At 36.4% G+C, this 23,789-nt stretch overlaps 1 protein-coding gene and 1 long non-coding RNA gene across 2 annotated transcripts in view; one reads left to right on the top strand and one right to left on the bottom strand.

The window, feature by feature from the left end:
- The window catches only part of LOC116860406, a 104,133-nt gene that overhangs the window by 29,119 nt on the left and 51,225 nt on the right, over window positions 1-23,789 (top strand). The gene's annotated exons all lie outside the window — the stretch shown is intronic.
- Window positions 2,357-23,789, bottom strand: part of KIAA0825 (KIAA0825 ortholog) — a 362,939-nt gene continuing 341,506 nt past the window's right edge. Inside the window, exon 20 of the mRNA XM_032846384.1 lies at window positions 2,357-3,279. Within this exon, the coding sequence (XP_032702275.1) occupies window positions 3,162-3,279 (118 nt within the window). The 3' untranslated portion in view covers window positions 2,357-3,161. The remainder of the gene's footprint in view (window positions 3,280-23,789) is intronic.

The raw sequence follows: 23,789 nt of genomic DNA, 5'->3' as shown, positions 1-23,789 counted from the left end.
GAGGCAGAGAGAGAAGCAGGCTCCTCGCCGAGCAGGGAGCCTGATGCGGGACTTGATCCCAGGACCCTGGGGTCATGACCTGAGCCAAAGGCAGCTGCTTAACCAAGTCATCCCCTGACTGCCTTATTTCATTTAATATAATGTCCTCAAAGTTCATCCATGTTGTAGCATGTGATAAGATTTCTTTCCTGCTGAAGTCTGAATACAGATTTTTTGTGTTTTTATTATGAAATATTTCAAAAATGAAAAGTATTTAAAAACCTTAAAACTTCTAATAAAAAATTCTAAATACAAACAACCTGAAGTTCTCTGTGACTTAGGCATATATGAAATGAAATAATAGAATACTTTGAGTAAGCACATATTGGCAGACAAAATAAGGTGATTTATTTTCACATTTCTTGCTAGATAATTCTATAAAGAGTGTTTGGTAGAGACAAAAAAATGTAAAATACCCAAAATTCACATTATCACCTATATTTTATTAAGAATTCATACTATTTCACATAGTAACTGATAAAACATTAATAAAATAGATATATCTTTATAATTACATAAAAATACAGTTAAACAGAACACAGAAGGAAGATAGTATTTTTGTAATAAGCATATTGGGATTTATAAAGTATTAGACTTCATTCCTGTTGTTAACTTACACAAATGTAAAATAAACATGAAAAAGAGTAACCATTTTGAAATGCCATTCTTATACTTAAGAAACATGTTAAGCATAAAGTCAAAATGATCTGATAAATCAATGTTTTATCATTTAGCATACCCAGTTATAAATTTTATTCTATTTACAGCGGTAGTAATTTCACAAAGGAAATATAGAAGAGAATTCATTGGGGGAGCCTGGGTGGCTCAGTTGGTTAAGCAACCAACTTTTGATTTTAGCTCAGGTCATGATTTCAGGGTTCTGAAATCAAGCTCTGCATCAGGTTGTGTGCTGGGCATGGAGCTATGTGCTGGCATCTTTCTCCTCTGCCCCTCCCCACTGCTCACTCACTGTTTCTCTCGCTCTCTCTGCCCAAAGGAAGAAGGAGAAGAAGGAGAAGGAGAAAATTCATCTGCAAGCTCTTCTGTTTTCTATTTTTCTCTCCTTCCGGTTGATCTCCTTCTCCTCTTACTATTCTAAATTCCTTTCAAATGAAGCCATAGAGAAAATTTTTTTCTAGAGGAAATAAGTCACTTCTCAGGATTACTATAGAAACGTACAAATTCAGTTAAAAAAAAGTGTTAAAAGATGATCTTTAGATATATTAGAAGACAAGAACCCAAATGTGAAATCCTTTACTCTGTAAGATTATTTAGTTTATTGGCTCAGTTTATTTTATTTTGACTTTCTATTTTAGTGTCTTTCTAGTAAAAGACGCAATTTTACACAGACCATTACAAAGCTGAAGAAACTCAATTGTTGTCTTAAATTGATTATTATAGTAACTGTTTATAGGTAAGTTCACTTCTCATGAAAATTTCTTACTATTTTTTAAATGGTTTGTATAGAAATTTTAAATTATTTATTTATTTTAGGGAGAGAGCATGAGTGGGGGGAGAGGTAGAGGGGCAGGGAGAGGGAGAATCTCAAGCGGACTCCACACTGAGTGTGGATCCCGAAGTGGGGCTTGATCCCACAATCCCAAGATTGGGACCTAAGCTGAGACCCAAGTGTCAGATATTTTAACCCACTGTGCCACCCAGGTGCCCCAATCTGTATAGAATTTTTAGAAATTACTTTAACTGTGTCTTAAAACACTTGGCTCATGATTATACTGGTCAACAAAAATACATTATTTAGAAATAAGATGTGTTACTGGTAGGCAGCTAGCTACATGGCCATTTATATGTTTTTATGTAGGAATTAATGCAAGAGATTTTCTAAGGTGGCCTCCTCTGCACTCTGAGCTTTTACTTTTTGAAAAATGCATAAGTACTTTCCTTTGGAAATTGTGTAGCCTACACATATTTTATAAAAATCACAGAATGTGGGAATATGGACAATCTGAGAATATCAGAATCATGAAGTTCGACATCATATGTTCTAAAAGAGGTAAGGCTTCTCCCAGATAACCCTGTAGATTGCTCAACAGTCAAATTGCCTTTTCGTCTTCTTTTAATGACAGTCTTTCAAACAACTGTGTTTATTAATTGCCCAATACATGAATAATTCTGTGGCAGGGATTTGAGGAGACTATGAAATCCCTTAAAAATGGCTTAAAAATCCCTTAAAAATGGCTTGTATTACAAGCCATTTGAGGTTTTCATAATCTAGTACCATGTACTAATAGGAAGAATATAGTAATTATAATTTGATGTACAGGGCACTAGAACACATTCCATTTCGTGTGTGTGTGTGTGTGTGTGTGTGTGTGTGTGTGTGTGTGTGTGACTATAACAGAAATACAAGAAATAACAGAAACCATGGGATTGCTGGAATGAGTTTTGGAAGAAAGGTACTTTCCAGCTGGGAAAAATGGTAAGCACATGAACCAAGAGGATGACAAGCAGTTGTTCGAATATGGAGACAATGGGTATAGGATCTGAAAGCATAGGATTGAAAGTTTGAACGTGGTGTTTGAAAAACCACCTTAGGCAGAGATAGGACTAAAGTTATACTTCAGGAGAATGTTTTTGTGGTTATGATTCAGATAAACTGCATGAGGAAGAGGCTTTGGAAAAGGAGGCTGGTACACTGGTGGGTTTTAAAAAGTGACTAAGACCTGAACCTGGACTACAGCTATAAAATTAAATTGAAAGTTTCAGATGACCCTCAAGGGGCTATGTTACTCCATTCAACTTAACATGTAAATGCTGTATTTAAAAATCCTTACAGAAAAGATTTCCAAACATTTTGTCTGTTGTCATAGATACTTCAAGACTAAGAAGAAACAAAAATAATTCAAAGGGAACACGAGATGGCAGCAGTTATATCATATATAGAGAACAAATGAGGAAAGAAAAACATTTGAAATTATTTTTAAAGTAAAAAAATATGTAGCACTTTATTCGTTATGTGGTGTATTCCTTTTCATTTCAGAGATTACTCAGTTATTGGTTTCATGCTTCACAGCACATCTGAGGTTCATTCTGACTGTAGTAAAAATCCTACTCCATTACATGTGATTATTTCCTAAAATAAAGCTGTTGCTGTTTTCTGCACATTATGGTTCCTCTGTGTTATCTGTGGCAGAAGAGTCCTGGATGGTGCAAAATTGTTTTAAATGTTCCAGCATCAATTTTTCTTCCTCTTCCAGTCTCTCATCCTTCCTCATTTCCCATCTAAAAGAAAAATGATATCTTAGTATTTTTGAACTTCCAAACTATAGTCAAGCAGTTATTTAGGGCTCAAATATATGTAGTATATATTTAAATTTCAAAATTTTAAAATTTAGCCCATAGGGTTACCTTCTCCTGCTTTCATGGAATTTTATAGATCAAAAACTGTCACTGCCCATTTTATATAGGTAAACTTGGGCATCATTAATTTGCATGTTAAATTGAATTTCTTCCAAGCAGGAAAATATCAATAACAGAAAATACTTACATAGCCCTATGTCATCGGCATTGTTTTAAACACTTGACATATCACTCTTTAAATCCATATTTGAAAATGTTGTTATTCCCATTCTACAGAGGAGTAAACTGAGATACAGAATGTTAATGTCACTTGCCCAGGTATCTTCGGATTGAAATCAGGGACCAGATTCTAGAGTTTATACTTGGAAATGCAACACTCACCATATTTTAAAAACCATTTATACTTATTATTAATTAATGTTAAAAGTAGCTTGAGTACTTTATTTCCTGAAAAATGTTGCCAAAATTGGACTGTATATTTAAAAAAGAATTCTTTAAAATTCACGTAAATACATGACATCCAAACATGAAAAATGAGCTTTACTTTTTTTATTCCATGGAAAGGTGTTAATATTGTACTGAGTAAATGAATTATTTTATGAACGTCAACAGAACAAAATATGTAATATGCACATAAATATTTTGATCATTGTCTCTCCTTGTGAAAACTGAAAGCACGATCTCTGCTTCATTTAAATATCTGTATAATTAATGTAATTTAAATGTATTGTATACATAATAGAATCCAAGATAAGGATTTTTGAAGCTTCATGAGAATTGTAGGCATCTCACAGTGTAATTGAGCTGTTAGTAATTAATGATATTAAGCAACATAATTTATCTACCACAGCCTTCTTACATTTGCTTTGTGCTTATTAAGAAGAAATCATTTCCTATGAGAAGAAGAAATCATTTCATATGAGAATAAATTCTGACAAAGATAGGAGAAAAAATAATATTACAACTACATTTTCTCTAATAATTTTACTTTATTGAATAAAACATTAGGGATGTGAAATGTATGTTTATTTACCTCAAGCCCTGTTTTATTTCAAATCTATAATTTTTTTGAAGTACAGTTGACATCATATTAGTTTTAGGAGTACAACATACTGGTTTCATATTTATATACATTACAAAATGATCACAAGGATGAGTCTAGTTACCACCTATCACCATACAAGATTGTTATTAGCATATTGTTATTAGAATATATTTCCTGTGCTGTAAAATACATCCCCATAACTTATTCTGTAACTGGAAGGTCATATCTTAATCTGTTTCAATTATTTCATCAATGTCTGCACTCGCCTCTCCCTCCACCCCCAGCAATCTATGAGTCTGTTTCTGTCTTGTTCCACATGTAAGTGAAACCACATAATATTTGTCTTTCTCTGACTTATTTCACTTAGCATAACATCCTCTAGGTCTGTCCATGTTGTCACAAGTGGCAAGAATTCCTTTTTTTTTTAAAGATTTTATTTATTTGACAGACAGAGATCACAAGCAGGCAGAGAGGCAGGCAGAGAGAGAGGAGGAAGCAGGCTCTCCCTTCAGAGCAGAGAGCCCAATGCGGGGCTCGATCCCAGGACCCTGGTATCATGACCTGAGCCGAAGGCAGAGGCTTTAACCCACTGAGCCACCCAGGCGCCCCAAGAATTCCTTTTTTTAATGGCTGAGTAATATTCCATTGTATACATACAGTATATATCACATCTTTATCCATTTCATCTGTCTCTGGACACTTAGGTTGGTTCCATATCTTGGCTATTATAAATAATGATGCACTAAACATAGGGGTGCACATATCCTTTCAAGTTAGTGTTTTTGTTTTTTTCCCAATAATACCCAGAAGTGGAATTGATGGATCATATAGTTCTATTTTAAAATGTTTAAGTAACTTCCATACTGCTCTTCACAGCAACTTCACCAGTTTACTTTCCCACCAATGGTGCAAGAGGATTCTCTCTCTCTCTCTTTTTTTCTACATTCTTGTCAACATTTGTTATTTCTGGTCTTTTTGATAGTAGCCATTTTGACAGGTGCGAGGTGACATCTCACTGTGGTTTTGATTTGCATTTCCCTGATGATTAGTAATGTTGAGTATATTTTCATGTGCCTGTTGGCCATCTGTATATGTTTGGAAAAATGTCTATTCAGGTTCTCTGCTCATTTCGTAATCACAGTTTGCTTTTCTGATACTGAGTTTTGAGGGTTTTTGGGTTTTTTTTAATATATTGGAGACATTATTTTCAAATAACTTCTCCCATTCAGTAGGTTACCTTCTTGTTCTGTTGGTTTTAATTTGATGTAATGCCATTTTTTTTTATTTACTTATTTAACAGACAGATCACAAGTAGGCAGAGAGGCAGGCAGAGAGGAAGCAGGCTCCCTGCTGAGCAGAGAGCCCGATGTGGGGCTCGATCCCAGGATTCTGGGATCATGACCTGAGCCGAAGGCAGAGGCTTTAACCCACTGAGCCACCCAGGCGCCCCTGATGTAATGCCATTTTTATCTTTAAACTTTTTAACAGTTTTTTTAAGGTAATTTCTATACCCCAGATGGGCTCCCAGTTCACAATCCCAAGATCAAGAGTTGCATGTTCTTCCAACTGAGCCAGCTAGGCGCCCCATGTAGCGCCATTTTAAAATTTTTGCTTTTGCTGTCCTTGTCTGAAGAGACTGATAAAAAAAAAATACTGCTAAGACAGATGTCAGAGAGCATTACTGCCTATGTCTTCTAGGAGTGTTACGGTTTTATATCTTACATTTAAGTCTTTTATCCATTTTGTGTTTATTTTTGTATCTGGTGTTAGAAAGTGGTCCAATTTCATTGTTTTGCATGTAGCTATTCCTTTTTTCCCAAAACAATTTATTGAAGAGATCCTCTTTTCCCCACAGTGTTTTCTTGACTCCTTTGTCATAGATTAGTTGCCCATATAAAGCATGGGTAAATTTCTGGGATGTCTGTTGTTTTCCACTAGTGTGTGTGTGTGTGTGTGTGTGTGTGTGTGTGTCTTTTATTTATTTTGCCTGTACCATACTGTTATGATTATTAAAGCTCTGTGGTCTAGTTTGAATCTGTTTTGATTACTAAAGTTCAGTGGTCTAGTTTGAATTAAGTATCATGGTACCTCCAGATTTATTTTTCTTTCTCAAGATTGCTTTGGCTACTTGGGGTCTTTTGTGTTTACATAAAAATTTTAGAATTATTTGTTCTTATTATGTGAAAAATGCCTTTGGGTGTTAATAGGGATTACACTGAATCTGTAGGTTGCTTTGGGTAGTATGGACATTTTAATAATATCAGTCCTTCCAATCCGTGAGCTTGGTGTATCTTTTCATTTATTTATGTTCTTTTCACTTTCTCTCATCACTGTCTTACAGTTTTCAGAGTATAGCTCTTTCACCTCTTTGTTTAAATTTATTCCTAGGCATTTTACTCATTTTGATACAGTTGTAAATGGGATTGATTTCCTCTTTTTCTAATAGTCATTAGTGTACATAAACAGCAGATTTCTGTAAGTTAATTTTTTTATCCTGCAACTTTACTGACTCCACTTGTTATTTATAATAGTATTTTTTAGTGGAGTCATTCCATTTTTTTATCTATAGCGTTAAATCATTTGTCAATAGTGGCAATTTTGCTTCTTCCTTTCCAATTTTGATGCCTTTTTTTTTCCCCCTAAATTCTATGGCTAGGACTTCTAATACTACGTTGAATTAAATTGGCACCCTTATCTTTTTCCTGTACTTAGAAGAAAACCTTTCAACTTTTTACCATAGAGGAGTATTACATTAGCTTTGAGCTTATCACATAGGGCCTTTATTATGTTGAGGTACATTCACTCCATACCCACTTTGTTGAAAGTTTCTGTTATAAATGAGTGTTGAATTTTTGTTAAATGCTTTTTCTGCAACTACTGAAATGATCATATGATTTTTATCCTGCATTTTGTTAATGTGATTTATCACACTGATTGATTTGTTAATCAAACCACCCCTGTATCCCTGGAATAAGTTTCATTGCATTATGGTGTATGATTCTTTTACTGTATTGCTGAATTTGATTTGGTAACATTTTTTGAGGATTTTTCATCTATATTTATTGTGCATATTGCCTTTACTTTTCTTGGAAGTCTTTCTGTCTTGTTTTGGTATCGAGGTAGTGCTGGTTTTGTAAATTTAGTTTGGAAGTATTCCTTTATTTTCAATTTTTTGGAATAGTTTAAAAAGGAAAAGTGTTAACTCTTCTTTAAGTGTATGGTAGAGGGGCACATGGGTGGTTCATTCGGTTAAGCGTCTGCCTTCGGCTCAGGTCATGACCCCAGGGTACTAGGATCTAGTCCCACATCAGGCTCCCTGCTCAGCAAGAAGTTTGCTTCTTCTTCTCCCTCAACCCATCCCCTCTGGTGGTGCTCTCTCGAGTGTGCATGTGCACACTCTCTTAAATAAATAAACAAAATCTTTATCATACATACATACATACATACATGTTTGGTAGAATTCACCAGTGAAGCCCTGTGGTCCCAGACTTGTATTTGTTGGGATTTTTTTTTTTTTTTTGAATACTGATTCCATTTTTTTTTCCCGAAGATTTTACTCATTTATTTGAGAGAGAGAACATGTGAGAGAGAGAGAGCGAACATGATAAGTGAGAGGGGCAGAGGGGAGCAGGGAGCCCAACATGGCTGGTCCCAGGGCCCTGGAATCATGACCTGAGCCAAAGGCAGATGCTTAACTGACTGAGCCACCCAGGCACCCCGAATACTGATTCAATTTTATTGCTAGTAATTAGTCTCTTCAGGTTTTCTATTTCTCATGATTCAGTCTTGGAAGACTATATGTGCCTAGGAATTTTTCCATTTCTTCCAGGCTGTCCAATTAGTTGACATTCATTGTTCATAGTAGCCTCTTAAGATCATCTGTATTTCTGTGGTATAGGTTGGTTGTACTTTCTCTTTCATTTCTGATTTTATTTGGGACCTTTATTTTTTAAAGATTTTTATTTATCTGACAGAGAGAAAGAGCACATGCAGGGAAGAGGAGGAAGGAAAGGGAGAAGCAGGCTCCCCACTGAGCAGGGAGCCCAATGTCAGGCTCAATTTCAGGACCCTAAGATCATGACCCAAGCCTAAATCAGACGCTTAACTGACTGAGCCATCCAGATGCCCCCCCGGGATCTCTTTTTTTCTTGATGAGTCTGGCAAAAGGTTTATCAGTTTTATCTTTGCAAAGAACCAGCTCTTAGTTTCATTGATCTTTTCTATTTTTTTTTCTGTGCTTATTTCCTCTCTGAACTTTATTATTTCCTTCCTTTTACTAATTTTGGGCTCTGTTTGTTCTTATTTATGTATAATGTTAGGTTGTTTGAGATTTTTGTTTCTTGATGTAAGCTTCTCTGTGAACTTCCCTCTCAGAACTGCTTCTGCTTCATCCCTTAAGACAAACGGAAACACACTGTTTTGGAAGAGTGTGTTTCCATTTGTCTTAAGGTATTTTTAAATTTCCTCTTTGGTATCTTCATTAACCCACTGGTTATTTAATATGTTATTTAGACATTATGTGTTTTTGTTTTTTCCTAGTTTTTTTTTTTTTTCCTAGTTTTCTTCTTGTAATTGATTTCTAATTTTATCCCATTGTGGTCTAAGAAGAAGCTTGATATGGTTTCAGTTTTCTTATATTTATTGAGGCTTGTTTTATGGCCTAACATGTGGTCCTTTCTGGAGAATGTTCCATGTGTACTTGAAAAGAACGTGTATTCTGTTGTTTTTGGATAGAATGTTATATTCCATCTGGTCTAATGTGTCATTTAAAGCCAATATTTCCTTGTTGATTTTCTGTCTGGATGATCTATCCAGTGATGTAAACGCAGTATTAAAGACCCCATTACTGTTGTATTACTATCAATTTCTCCTTTTATGTCTGTATTTGCTTTATATATTTAGGTGCTCCTATGTTGGGTGCAGAGATATTTATAATTGTTAAATCTCCTTGTTGGATTGATCCATTTGTAATTATATAATGTACTTCTCTTTATTTTGTTGCAGTGTTTTAAAGTCTATTTTCTGTGATACAAGTATTGCTACCCCACCTTTCTTTTTGTTTGGATTTGCATGAAATATCTTTTTCCATCCCTTCACTTTCAGTCTGTGTATATCTTTAGATCCAAGTGAACCTTTTGTAGACATCATTTAGATGGGTCTTTTTTTTTTTTTTTAAATCCCTTCAGCCAATCTTTGACTTCTGATTGGAGAATTTAGTCCATTTACATTTAGAGTCATTGTTGATAGGTCTGTATTTATTCAACATGTTAATTTTTTCTGGCTATTTTTATAGAGTCTTTTTGTTCCTTTCTTCTTCTCTTGATGTCTGATGCCTTTTTTAGTATAATATTTGGATTCCCTTTGCTATATATTTTTTATGCATCTCTGGCAGATTTCTGGTTTGTGGTTACCACCGCCCCAACACACACACTCAGTTTAAGTTGATGGTCACTCCAGTTCATTTACATTGTAAAAGCACATTTTACTCCCCCCCCCCAACTTTTATGTTTTTGACATCATATTTCATACCTTTTATTCTGTGTATCCCTTACCTAATTATTGTAGTTAGAGTTGATTTTAGTACTTTTGTTTTTAAACTTCATACCGGCCTAATAAGTGATTGGTTCAGTACATTTATTACACAATTATCTTTACCAGAAAGATTTTTTTCTTTCATATATTATCTTATTTTTAGTTATGACCTTTTCTTTTCTGCTTTAATAAGTTTCTTTAGCATTTCTTATAAGACTGTTTCTGTGGTGATGAAATCCTTTAGCTTTTGCATGTCTGGAATACTCTTCTTTCTTCCTCAATTTTGACCTTTACTGGGTATAATATTCTTGGTTGTAAGTTTTTTCCTTTCAGCACTTTGAAGACATCATGCCAGTCCCTTCTGGCCTGCAGAGCTTTTGCTGAAAAATCAGCAGGTAGACTTATATGGGTTCCCTTGTATATAACACGTTGTTTTTCTCTTACTGCTTTGAAGATTCTTTATCTTATTTTTTGGCGGTATAATTATATGCCTTGGAGTTACTCTTTGGGTTAATCCTATTTGGAAATCTGTGTTTCCTGGATTTAAATGTCTGTTTTCTTCCATAAATTAAGAGAAATTTTCAGACATTATTTCTTCAAGTAAGGTTTTTGTCCCTTTCTCTCTTTTGTTGTTCTGGGACCCTGTAATGTGAATGTTAGTATGTTTGATGTTCCTGATATCCCTTAAACTATACTTGTTTTTTTCAAATACTTTTTTTCTTTTTGCTGTTTTGATTGGATGATTTCTACTACCTTGTTGTCAACTCACTGATCCATTTTTTTCTGTATCTAATTTGTTAATTCCCTGTATTTTTCATTTCAGCTATTGTATTCTTCCACTCTGATTGGTACTTTCTTATATTTTTTGTCTGTTGTATTTCTGTGTTTATCCACTTCTTCTCCTGAGTTCTGTGAGCATCTATATGGCTATTACTTTGAACTCTTTATCAGGTAGATATTATTTATCTCCATTTCATTAAGATCTTTTTCTAAGGGTTTTTGTTGTTGTTCTTTCGTTGGGAATATATTCCTCTGTCTCTTCATTTTGCTTGACTCTCTGTGTTTCTATGTATTCAGCAAGCTGGCTAAATCTCTTAGTCTTGAAGGAGTGTCCTTGTGTAGGAGATGTCTTCTGGGGCCAGATGTATGTGCTCCCTTGGCCACCAGAATCAGGTGCTCTAGGGACATTTCATGTGTGACCTTTGTGTGCCAGGCTGTTGTGAGGGTGCTGCTGCTGTAGGTCCAGTGATCGGGGCTCTTCCCTTGGCCCAGCTGGCTTGGTCACTACAGCTGCTGGTTAGGTTTCTTTCTGTGGCTCAGCTGGCTGGGGTTGCAGCAGTGTGTGTGTGGGGGGGTGCTCTTCCCCTAATCAGGCTGACTTGGGCTGCAGTAGTGGGCAGGGCTCTCACATACCACCCCCCGACCTTATCCTCTGCCACCACAGCTGGTTGGTGCTGTGATGGGTGATGGGACTCCCTTATGGGCCCAGCAGACATCCTTGCCAACGTTAGCATGTTGGAATGTTAGTACCAGCCTTGGCACAAGATAGAATGTGATTGCAAAAGTGGTTTGCCTGACAGTGTTTCCATCCCCAGAGAGTGTCTCAGAAGTTTCCCACATGACTGACAGGTGTCTCTGGACTAATAAGTGGTTCTCCTTCACCCGTGTTCTAGGTGTTTTTCTAACTGGTGTTGTATCACTGGTTCTCAGGGCCAGACTATACACAAGCCCTTTAAGAGTAGGTTCTCCATACCCTATAACTGATTTTTCTGGTTGTTATCCCTGTTAGTTGTCAAAGCCTGGTTTTTTAAGGGGTTGTCTCTCCTGTGAAGGAGAGGGTTTGAATGCCTAATGGAGAACTCCATCCCTTCACTCCTAAGGGGGAAGTTCTGTGTTTTTGAGATCCCTCTCAGTTATGGCTCACTGTACCTGGGTTGGACTTTTTCTTATTTTGGTGAGAACTTGTGTAGTTACTCCTACACAGGTCAGTGCTCTCCTTCTGTCCCTCATTTTTTGGAGGCTCTGTTTACCAGTTTTCAGGGCTTTTTCTGAGGAAATTATTTTATATGTAGTTGCATATTTGTTGTTATATATGGGAGGAGGTGAGCTAAGGTTTTTCCAGGAAGCCATCTTGAATCTTCTCTTATCCATAAGTTCTTAAGAGTTTATTTTTAATTCCATCATAATTTTAGGCTTTTTTTTTTTAACACAGTGTAAAAACAACAAGTCAATTCTATCAAATAACTATTGGAAAAGAAAATAATCTATCAATTTGTTAAACACAACTGACTGGGAAACTTCTTTAAAATGGCTATCCCTAGTTTATTTTGTTTAAAATCTGTAGTGGAAGCATGTCCCTTCAGAACCCAATAAACGTTGAAATCAATGTATTCTAGTTCTCCTTTAAAAACATTATAGAGTGAGTATGGTGTTTGTTTTGTTTTCTTTTCTTTTTTTCCTGACTGTGGTAGCCTGCTCTCTTTCACTGTTGCTTAATTCTCCACCTGCCTACTATGGAAAACGAACTGCAACCTGACCCACACTCCAGCTGTTGGGAGTGAATTGTTGTATTTTAGTCACTAGTAAGTGACAAAACTCTATGAAACCTCACTGATCTCTACCATAATCTTAACTGTCTTCTGGAATGTGCTTCATCCGTATGGCTCCTGGCTGTGTAGATATGGAGTTTGGCCTGTCCTTGACTAGGGCTCCTTTTTCCAATCCAGTCACAACAGGGACCCTCACACCTGGGCTGAGGTACTCAAATAGAACCACTGTTGACAACCTCCTGCTCTACTTGGATTGATCTGATAATTCTCAGCCTTGTAAATCCTTCCTGGATTTACACACACACATTCAGACCTGAACCAGAGGTATTCACCTACTTCTCTGTATGTTATGTGATTATTGGCTAATATTATAGGGCTCGTTCATGTATCATGCCATGGACTAAGAGCTTTCTGTTTCCACTTGCCTCAGTGAGCAGTGTTGGACATAGCACCTCTAAAATAAGACCTTGAGGGGTAAAAAATAAAGTCATAATATTGAGTAACTTCTCGTCATCATTTTAGTAGAATCTTTTATATTGGAGGACTTTGTGAATAGCTGTGTGTTGGATCCAACTAGGAGAGTCTCGGTAGGGCTATAGTTAAGCAAAAGGTATATCCTTGGTAAGGCAGTTCTAGACTTTCATGGAAGCAATTCCTAGGGCACCCTTAACTACAGCAAAGAAGATCCAACACTGGACTGAGGAGGAAGGCAAGAATCTAGAGTGTGACAAGTTCTCTCAGGTATTTACTATGGTTTCTACTAGGGAAAAAAAACAAAAAACAAAAAACAAACAAAAACCATCTAAAATCTGAGAACTCAGTAGTATCCTGCACATAGGCTCTAGAATCACTCTGCCTTTGGTTGAATCCACTCCACCACTTGCTAACTGAAATACATCAGGCAAGTTTCTTAACCTCTCTGGCCTAAGGGTTCTCATCTGTAAAATGGGGTCAGAATTGTTTGTTAGGAGTACAGCCATGCCCATTTGTTTATATACTGCCTATGACTGATACCAGTCTATGTCAGAATTTAGTAGTTGTGACAGTCTAACTGGGATTACAAGTCCTATGAAAGCCTAAAATACTTACTATTTGGACTTATACAGAGAATGTTTGTAAAACATTGTTCTAGAACAGTGATTCTAACTGGGGTGGCACTGCCTCCCTATGGGGAAAAATGAGGAAAGCATTTTCAGTTGACACTGTCTAGAATGTTTCCAGGATCCAAGGAACAGAGATAGTAAACATATTTAATATATAGCAATCCTGAACAGTAAAGAGTTTATCTTTCCAAAATGTCAATAACCTCTTTAATGAAAAGCATGTCTCTAGAATCTCCAAAATACTGTTGGAATATCCCTATCTAATTTGTAATTTTAGCTGAAATGGTTTTATTGTTTCACAGTTTAGAATATTGTTTGTTAAGGAGTGGAGGTTTAGAAGCCAGGTGCTGGATTTGAACCCTTTGCAAGCTGTGTGGCCTCAGGCCAGCCAGATAAACTGTGCCTCAGTTTCCTTATTAATAAAATGAGAATAACAGTGCCTGCTTCATAGGGTTGCAGTCAGGATGATAGGACTAAGTAGTAAAATGGTATATGCTTCATAGTAGACACTCAATGAGATTAACTGTTAGTATTTTGGTGTATGGATTAAAGTTGCAGATAGCTGAAATCCTAATTATGCTGCCTTAAACAAATGGTGTCTTAAACAAATAAACAAATTTTTCTCACATTACAAGAAATCCACAGGTAGGTGACTACCCTTATGAGTTAAATTAGCTTGACAATATTAGGACTCATGTCTGTTGGTTCTCTTGTCCTTTACCTCACGGTTCCAAAATTGTTGCAGCTTCAGCCTCATGTCCTGGTTTTGAGACAGGAAAAAGGAGGAAGGGACACGCCAGCTTTTCTTGTGCTATTTTAGCAGGGAACTAAAACCTTTCCTAGATTCCTCTCAATGGACACTGGAAGCCATATTGTGTAGGCTTGAATCCTGACTCTGCCTTTTCCTAACTGTGTGATATTGGGCAAATTTCTGAATCTCTTCATGCCTCAGTTTTCTTATATGCAAAAAAAAAAAAAAAAAAAGGATGCTAATGGTTTATATTTTAGTGCATTATGTAAAGAGTGGGTGAACTATGAATTCATAAAACGTTGGTTCTATTTTATGAAACTACTTCTGTCAGGTGGCCACCCCAGAGCTCTTGCTTTCACATTCCTCTTCTGCCCTGTGCCTTTACATTGTTTTATCAGATAAGTATAAAGAGATAAAATGAATTTGGTAAATATTATAATGGTTTTACTCAGTGTTGTTGCACATTTCTGTGATCATGTTGTTCCTTCCTTTCTTTCGTGAAGGAGATGTTCCATGCTAGTTCATTCTGTTCAGCCTAGCATGACCATGGATGTTTTTGTTTTCCTATAAACCCTTTGCTGTATTTTTCAAATACAGTCTATAATGATGACATTTGATCATATTATTGGCATTTCTCCTGAAACACCAACAAAGTACTTGGAAGTAAAAATGAAATTTGAAATAAGCCTCCTGATTTAATGTCACTATTAAACATTTATGTAGTACTTTATATTTACAAAGTGCTTTACAATTATTTATTAGTTAACTGTACTGTTAAACAACATTAACCATCTGGCCAAATTAATGATTTCAAATTGTCCTACCGGTTGGTAGCTCAGGAGTGAAAAATGAAGTCATATTGGATTTTATTCTCATTGAACAGACTGTTTCGTCCTTTTCTGTACAACATAGTACAGACTGGCTTCACAGGGAGGTTAAAATCAGAGGGAAAAGGATGTCTCTTTTCTCTTCTTCCAATTGTCCTATAAATGTGGGCTTTCCTCCAAATTCATGCTAGACCTGTTGCAGTGAAGACAAATTTTCTCTCACATGGAAGGCACCACATCTACTTCCACATATTCAGCTGTTGTCTCCACATCTGTAACTCAGTACCTTTAAACTTCATTTTTTTAAATTTATTTCTTTTCAGCATAACAGAATTCATTGTTTATGCACCACACCCAGTATAAACTTAATTTTTGTTTTAAGCTCTCTAAACTCAACTTCTTGATGTTTCTCCTACTCCAATTATACTCATAATTCAGATTTATTTTTCATTCTTTTTTAAAAAGATTTTATTTGAGAGAGAGCACAAGCAAGGGGAGCAGGAGACAGAGGGAGAGGGAGAAGAAGCAGGCTCCCCACTGAGCAAGGGGCCCAATGCGGGCCCAGGACCCCAGGATCATGACCCCAGCTGAAGGCATCTGCTTAACCAACTGAGCCACCCAGGCGCCCCTCAGATTTATTTTTTTAACATTTTTTAAGGAATTATTCCAATTGACCATTACCATCATACTCTAAAGCAGGATCGGACTTCAGAAAGTACTGTGCACTCCCATCTTGTTCACACAGTTATCATTAAAGGATAATTTATTCTGCAATCACTTTCATATTTATCTCTCTGCTGTTAGTCCACAGTTCAGGTGCTGTGATAATGTGATTTATAATAAATAGATATTTGGTTTCCATCCCAGTTTCTCCTATAGAGCTCTTAAAGCCTTTGGAATTTCCTGTGATGAGAATTATGAAGGTATCTTTTGTTATGTTAAGGAGGTGACTTTTGGAAAACACTTGTTTGGGAAATGGTTACCAGTGGAGCCAATCATGTGATTAGACAGTTGGGATATGCATTACTACTCTCAACCCCCTAAAAGGGGAGAGGGGCTAGATCCAATGGCTAGTGATTTAGTCAGTCATGCCTATGTAATGAAACCTCCATAAAATCCAAAAAGACAGGGTTCAGAGAATTTCTGGGATGGTGAACACATGGAAGTTGATGCTGGGAGAGAGCACGGCAGCTCTTTGCCCTTCCTCATGCCTTGCCTTGTGCATCTCTTCCATTTGGCTGTTCTGGATATATCCTTTATAATACAATGGAACTCTAGTAAGTAAAGTATTTCTCTGAGTTCTGTGAGCTGCTCTAGCAAATTACCGAAATGCAGAGAGGGGTTCAACAGAACGTCTGTTCTGTAGCACTATCAGTCAGAAGCACAGGAAATGGGGCGCCTGGGTGGCTCAGTTGGTGAAGTATCCAACTCGTCGTTTTGGCTCAGGTCATGATCTCAGGGTTGTGAGATGGGGCCCTGCACTGGGCTCTGCGCTAAGTGCAGAGTGTGCTTGTCACTCTCCCTCTGCTCCTCCCTAGCCCTCCCCCTGCCTTTCTCTCAAATAAAAAATCTTAAAAAAATAAAAAGTACGAGTGACAACCTGCCCTAGTGATTGACATCTGTAATGTAGGAGAAGGCAGTCTTAAGTCTTAAGGAATGAGTCCTTAACCTGTAAGATGTATTGCCATCTCCAGGTGAGTAGTCTCAGAAGTAAGATTAATTGTAGGATGCCTACCTGGTCTCAGAATTGCTTGGTGATATAGGATAAGTGCCCTCACACATTGGAATTGCATGCAGAATCCCAGGTACTTACGATTTTATTGCCTAAACAGTACAACATTCTCCACATATTCAGAGCTTCAGCCTCACACCAATGCTACACCAAACCTGCAATGACTGCCCTGCCAAGAGAGTTCGAAGTCTTACTGTTGTAGCTTGCTGGTAGTACTGTTTGGCTATCATTCTCTCTCCTTGGGGAGAAAATGATATTTCTTATTGCCTCTGCCTTGGGTTTACCCACGGGTGTGTGTCTACTTCTGCTACTCCATCCACCTAAAATGCCTTTCCATATACCCCCAAACTGCTCATTCTTCAGACCTAGAGTCCAAACCCTACCTTTTTCATAACATCCTTCCCCATTACCCAACCCTGGTGTGATTGTTCTCTTTTGAGTCCTGTAGTTCCTAATGTGAGCACTGTTTTGGTCACTTAACCACATACTGCTTTGTTAATCTCTTCTGTTACTATTTTGAACTGTTATTTTATTATATTGTGTGGGTTTTGTCCCACATGTACCTTTTTTTTTTTTAAGATTTTATTTATTTATTTGACAGACAGAGATCACAAGTAGGCAGAGAGACGGGCAGAGAGAGAGAGGGGGAAGCAGGCTCCCCGCTGAGCAGAGAGCCTGATGTGGGGCTCGATCCCAGGACTCTGGGATCATGACCCGAGCCGAAGGCAGAGGCTTTAACCCGCTGAGCCACCCAGGCGCCCCAGTCCCACATGTATCTTTTTATCTATACTTGCTTTTCTTTGAGGAAGACTTTTAATTATATGTAGCTTTTAATTCCAAGTATTTTACTTCGAAGAATGTATTATTTCAAATAACAAATAACATAGTGCTCTTTATACTTTGTATACTTTAAACACTCACAAAATATGTTAATTAATATGTATTAGAAGCTTAGGTATTCTGTTACTCTTAGGTGGACTGAATATAAAATTACCTTTAACCACCAGTATCACAATGGATAGTAGTTGGTATTTCAAATAAGGTTGTTAAATTGTTATTTGTATGAATTATTTTAAAAAAGGGCTCTTTGAGCCTGAAAATTAGTCTCCTCATCTTAGTTCTTACATCACTAGTTGATTCTTGAACTCTTAAATTCAAGTGATCATGTCAAAAGATGACAACTTCCTTTAAGTTCATTCATTTACCAACCTTTCCAAATCCTTTTCTAAGAATGAGATGGTAGTATGAGGAAAACAAGGCATTTGGTAACTTAATGTTATTTGGTAACTGTCTAGTGTTTTTGACTAATCTAAAAAGTTTTAAAACAAGCTTTGGTTAACAAAGTACTTTATTTATCATATTTTAATTGATGTGTTTAATTGATGGCCACAGTTGATATAGCCATCAGCTATCTAAACATTTAATTTCTGGTGATGTGACATCATGAATGATTCCAATAACCTTTCCTTTATTTTGATTTTCTATATAATTAAGTATAACATTCCCTTGGTCTCATTTGTGTCTATAGTTGTCTTGATTTTCTCATTAGTTTAGAAGCTCCTCGAAAGCATATCATAGAATTGTACTAAAAGGGTTCTGTCATTTTAGTTCTTATGAACTTTTCAGTTAATTCTTAGAAATTATACAGGCCAATAGAGTTCTTTTATTCATCAGTAAAAATCACTTTTTCATTCTGTTTAACATAATTAAGAATAACCATTCTTAATTCTTAAAGGATGAGAATATGTAACAGTCACTAAGCAAGCTTAAATCTCTGTTTTGTGACCCAGGAACCTTTTAAGACTATACAGTCTTATTTATTATAACTAAGGCTATCCCATTTCTTAGGATATGGTGCTACAGATAGAGAAGAAATAGAAGATGGTCCAAATTAGCAAACTCTCTGGGAAACTCTGTCTTAATTGAAGGGTAGTGGTAGGAAACTAATTATAGTGGGACCCCTACATAAGACTGTTGTAAGACTGAAATTAAAGTTACCTCATGGGCCTTTATTACATGTAGCTTGCTTTAAGAGATGTGCCTTGGTTTGTTGTTTATTTGATATGTCGCAATGAGCCACATTGTAGAACTCTTTTACTATATATAATTAATTTGCCATTCATCCAGCAAACATTTATTGATAGTCTGCTAACTTCAGATCACCGTGCTAGGTAATGTAGAAGTGAGAGGAACTATATATGGTTTTGTCCTCAAGAAGCTTATTCAGACCAAGAGTTCATCATATGGGCTAGAGTGAATAAGTCTTCTAAATCCATATTCAAAATCCCATCAACATTTTATAGAATATTTCACTTTAGGTATGAAATGTTAGTGGTAATATAAGGCACTGGGACCATTTCCTTAGGCTTTATTTTAGCAATTGTTTATGGGAAAGGCATAATTCAGGAATTTCTTCTTTGACTTATGGAGCATTCTGAGGTAGCCTTAAGAAATAATTCATGTCCTTTCTTACTGGAGTGATAGCAACATTAATAACAGAAAGTATCCTGATTTTTTTTTTTTTGCATAAAGTCATTATCAAATTCTACAGTAAAATTGGAAACTATAGAATTTGATGTTCTTCTTTAAAGACATTTCTGTAGGAAGGTGATTCTGAATAGCACTTATTCCCAAAGGACAAATTTTAGGGAGGGGGACATATACAAGCCTATCATATATTTGAGAATAACTTCATGGGTGCTGTCATTCATGAATAATTATGGGAAGTCTATTATAAGCCAGAAAACTAGCTTTGAATGTAATCACCCTGAATATAAATGGTACTTGTTTTGTTTTGTTTTAGTAGCTCTTTTTATCTATACACATCACAAGATTGGAGAGTTGGTCTTTCCTTTGGACACAGGTCCTTACAATACTGTACTTAATAGATGATATCTACACTGTTTATGATATGTTTTCCAGTTGATGCAAATCTCCAGCTACTTTGGTCTAATATTTTACAACCTAACTTTTAAGAAACGTGTAAGTTTTAGTCCATCTCTTTTAGCATACATTTAGTGAAGACAGAGAAATCAACATTATTCTTTTCATGTAAACATAGAAAACTGACTTATTGCCAAGATTATTTTCTCTGAAATAGTTTAAAACTTCCTTGTAGGTTGTAATTTTTAATGCTTTAAAAGTTTTGTTTTTCTCTCAACTTTACATTGCATTTCTAAATAGTTAAATTATAGTGGTCCTATATTAGACTTACAAGACCTTATACCATTTTCAGTGGGGGGATTAGGGAACAACTGGATGGCAAACATCTTTGGTAAGGGAGCAGAGAGAGCTTTACAAACTTATTTCTAAATTTAGTCATTCGCTGAAGCTAATCAAGGTTTGCTAGTTCGGGGAGAATTCATTAGGAAAAGGAAAAGCGTTAAGGAAACTCATCCACAAAAGAAGGTAAAAAACAGCTAAGAATACCATTATTTATACTGTTTAATAAATTCATATTTTTTTAAAGATTTTTTATTTATTTATTTGACAGAGAGAGATCACAAGTAGATGGAGAGGCAGGCAGAGAGAGAGAGAGAGAGAGGGAAGCAGGCTCCCCGCTGAGCAGAGAGCCCGATGCGGGACTCGATCCCAGGACCCTGAGATCATAACCTGAGCCGAAGGCAGCGGCTTAACCCACTGAGCCACCCAGGCGCCCCTAATAAATTCATATTTAAAGAGATTTTTTTAAAGATTTTATTTATATTTTATTTATTTATTTGACAGACAGAGATCACAAGTAGGCAGAGAGGCAGGCAGAGAGAGAGGAAAGGAAGCAGGCTCCCTGCTGAGCAGAGAGCCCAATGTGGGGCTCGATCCCAGGACCCTGAGATTATGACCTGAGCCAAAGGCAGAGGCTTTAACCCACTAAGCTACCCAGGCGCCCTGAGATTTTATTTTTAATATTATAGTTTTCCATGAACTGTAAAGGATATTCAGTTTTTATAGAATACTGTAAGTGGCAGTTACCTCTTTGCATTTGGAAATTATGTAACATAGGCTTAGAATAAGCAAATGGAGTTATTTCAACTCCCCACAAATTATTCTGACTTAATACTTTAATCTCCAGAAAATGTTTATCCTTACCAAAATTACATCAGTTTGTTAATACAGTATACTACTTAGAACCCCTGAAGCCCAATGTTACATACTAATATATACTATATAGACATACAATAAATATATCTGTTAGAAATAATGTGTTTTAGGGGTGCTTGGGTGCCTCAGCTGGTTAAGCATCTGCCTTCGGCTCCAGTCATGATCCCAGAGTCCTGGGATTGAGCCCCGCATTAGGCTCTCCGCTCAGTGGGAGTCTGCTTCTCCCTCTCCCTCTGTGAGCTCTTTCACTTTTGCTCTCTCTTAAAGAAATAAATAAAATATTTTAAAAAAGAAATATGTATTTTAAATATGTAGAAGTAGTTACACCTATGAAAATCCATACTCAATACTGTTAAATATCAATGCTTGCCATCATGAATTAGAAGTTTGGTTACTGGGGCACCTGAGTGGCTCAGTGGGTTAAAGCCTCTGCCTTCAGCTCAGGTCATGATCCCAGGGTCCTGGGATAGAGCCTGGCATTGGGCTCTCTGGTCAGCATGGAGCCTGCTTCTTCCTCTCTCTGCCTGCCTCTCTGCCTACTTGTGATCTCTGTCTGTCAAATAAATAAATAAAATCTTAAAAAAAAAAAAAAAAAGAAGTTTGGTTACTTGCTTCAGCCAAGAATTTGTTATATGATGAAGATAGCTACATAAACTGGACCTATAGCTAGTTATTTCTCCAAGAATTCAAATGAATGTTCTTTTTGTAAGGTGGTTGATTTCTTTTATTGCTACTAATGCAGTAAAAGGAATCTTTCCAAGCTCAGGAACAAGCAGCAAAACCCTTAATTTGAATTTATAGCCTTCAGAGACAATCTGCAACACAACTTAACTGTCCAAGCAATTTATTTTAATTAATACGATTTGTTCTATATATTTAAGTAGGAGAGTTATATACCAACAAATGGGACAACTAAGAATGCTAACAGTAACATTTTAAATAGTTATGGCTTACGGAAAACATAAATGGAAGCATAGCCATCAGTAGTTATGGAAGCTGAACTTTTCTGTAATCAGTAAATCATCCATATCTTCTTAGAGACTTCATTTCCACTAGTGGATTTTTTTTAATTATAGAGTTTAGATTAAAGGCCAAGGTCACACTATTTGCCCAGCATTTAGTGCTGATGTAGAAGAAATTCCCTCTGCTAAGAGAAGTGTCAGGAATACTATATATTGCCAGAGCACATTGCTGATTTTTCTTAGAGTAATGTATAATTTAATGAATCAAAAGAAAAAAAAGTTTTTTTAAGTTAAATTTGATACATCTGAAAATATTCAGATTGTTCTCTAGACATGTAGTGTCTATTCCATTTGTAAAACTATTATGTTAAAAGGTACTTAACCTGTGTCAAGCAACCCTAGTCTTGCTCTGAAAATATTTTAAAATGTCCTCTTTTCATCAAAAGGAAATAATTACATATATACAACCCCAAAACTTCCAAAACTTGAGTGCATTTGAACTAACCTTTGTAAAGCTGATGGCAACACAAGGCTAACAATTGCACTAACCACTTCTGGAGATAACAATCTGAATGAAAACTTTTAGAAACACATGGTCCATCAGGTAAAGATCCTAGTTTGCAAGCTTTGTTATTTAAATTAATAGCAATATCATATTTAGTAAAAGGTTTGAAATATGGGCCTAGTTCATATTTTGCTTGAAATATGAAATTAGAAAGATTAGAATTTAGAAAGATTAGAACTACTTTAGAATCTAGGAGAAAATGAAAGCTCTACATGGTTAATGCCATTACTCTTCATTTAGTCACTGCCTGTATGTTCATATTCATATAGCTTTCAGGGGCGCCTGGCTGGGTCAGTTGGTTGAGAGTCTGACTTTGGCTCAGGTCATGATCCAGGGGTCCTGGGACTGAGCCCCACATTAGGCTCCCTGCTTAGTAGGAGGCCTGCTTCTCTCTCTCCCCTACTCCCCCTGCCTGTGTTCTCTCTCTCTGTCAAATAAATGAATGAATAATCTTAAAAAAATTTTTTTTTGTTTCATTCATTTAGTAATCAAAGTATTTACCAAATGCCTACTATGTGCTGGCACTGTGGAGGTGTGGAGCCTATAATAATAATAGCTAATACTTATTTAACAATTTCAATGTGGTAGGCAGTGTTCTAAGTACTCTGCATATATTAATTCATTTAGCCTTCACAACAACTTTTATTCTTGCTACATACCAATAGTTACCTAAGGTCACACAATTGCTTAGCGATGGGAGCCAGTATTCTAACCCAAGCAGTTGGCTCCATAGATAATGCTCTTACCCACTATACTATAGTACATCTGCAGTAACCTATGTTTCTATGTCTTTGTCTCCCATAACATTAAATGTTAGCTTCTCTTGTGGAGCTCCCACTTGAACATCTTATGTCCACTCTGCATATGTCAAAAAATTAATTGCTATGGCGAAAAATAGCCATCTCTTTGTATTCCATATGCCAGGCCAGGATTGGAAGAACTGATTTAAGTACAGTGTAGAACCTCTTGAGTTGAGATGCCATCATTTTTGCAGTTGTGGCAGAGTAGAAGCATCTCAAAATAACTCCAGTTACCTCAGCTCCTTAGGGACGATGGAACCACTTCCTCACTTCCTTTCCAAATCCCTAGGGAAGGAACTAGTAAGAAATACTGCATCCTGTAACTTCATGCTGGCATCAAGTAGATTGAGAGGCATGAGAAACAAGATCTTTACCCTCAAAGAACTATTCAAATGGAGATCAAAGTTACTCCAAGAGTATTTTTCATCTCGTGGCCATTCAGTAAGCTCTCTGGTGGTCCCCTCTTTA

Source organism: Lontra canadensis, unplaced genomic scaffold (assembly GCF_010015895.1).
Source record: "Lontra canadensis isolate GAN:19392208 unplaced genomic scaffold, GSC_riverotter_1.0 scaffold4, whole genome shotgun sequence".
NCBI classification, from domain to species: Eukaryota; Metazoa; Chordata; class Mammalia; order Carnivora; family Mustelidae; genus Lontra; species Lontra canadensis.
Note: the sequence above shows the minus strand (reverse complement) of the source record. Positions and strands in the feature narration are given on the sequence as shown.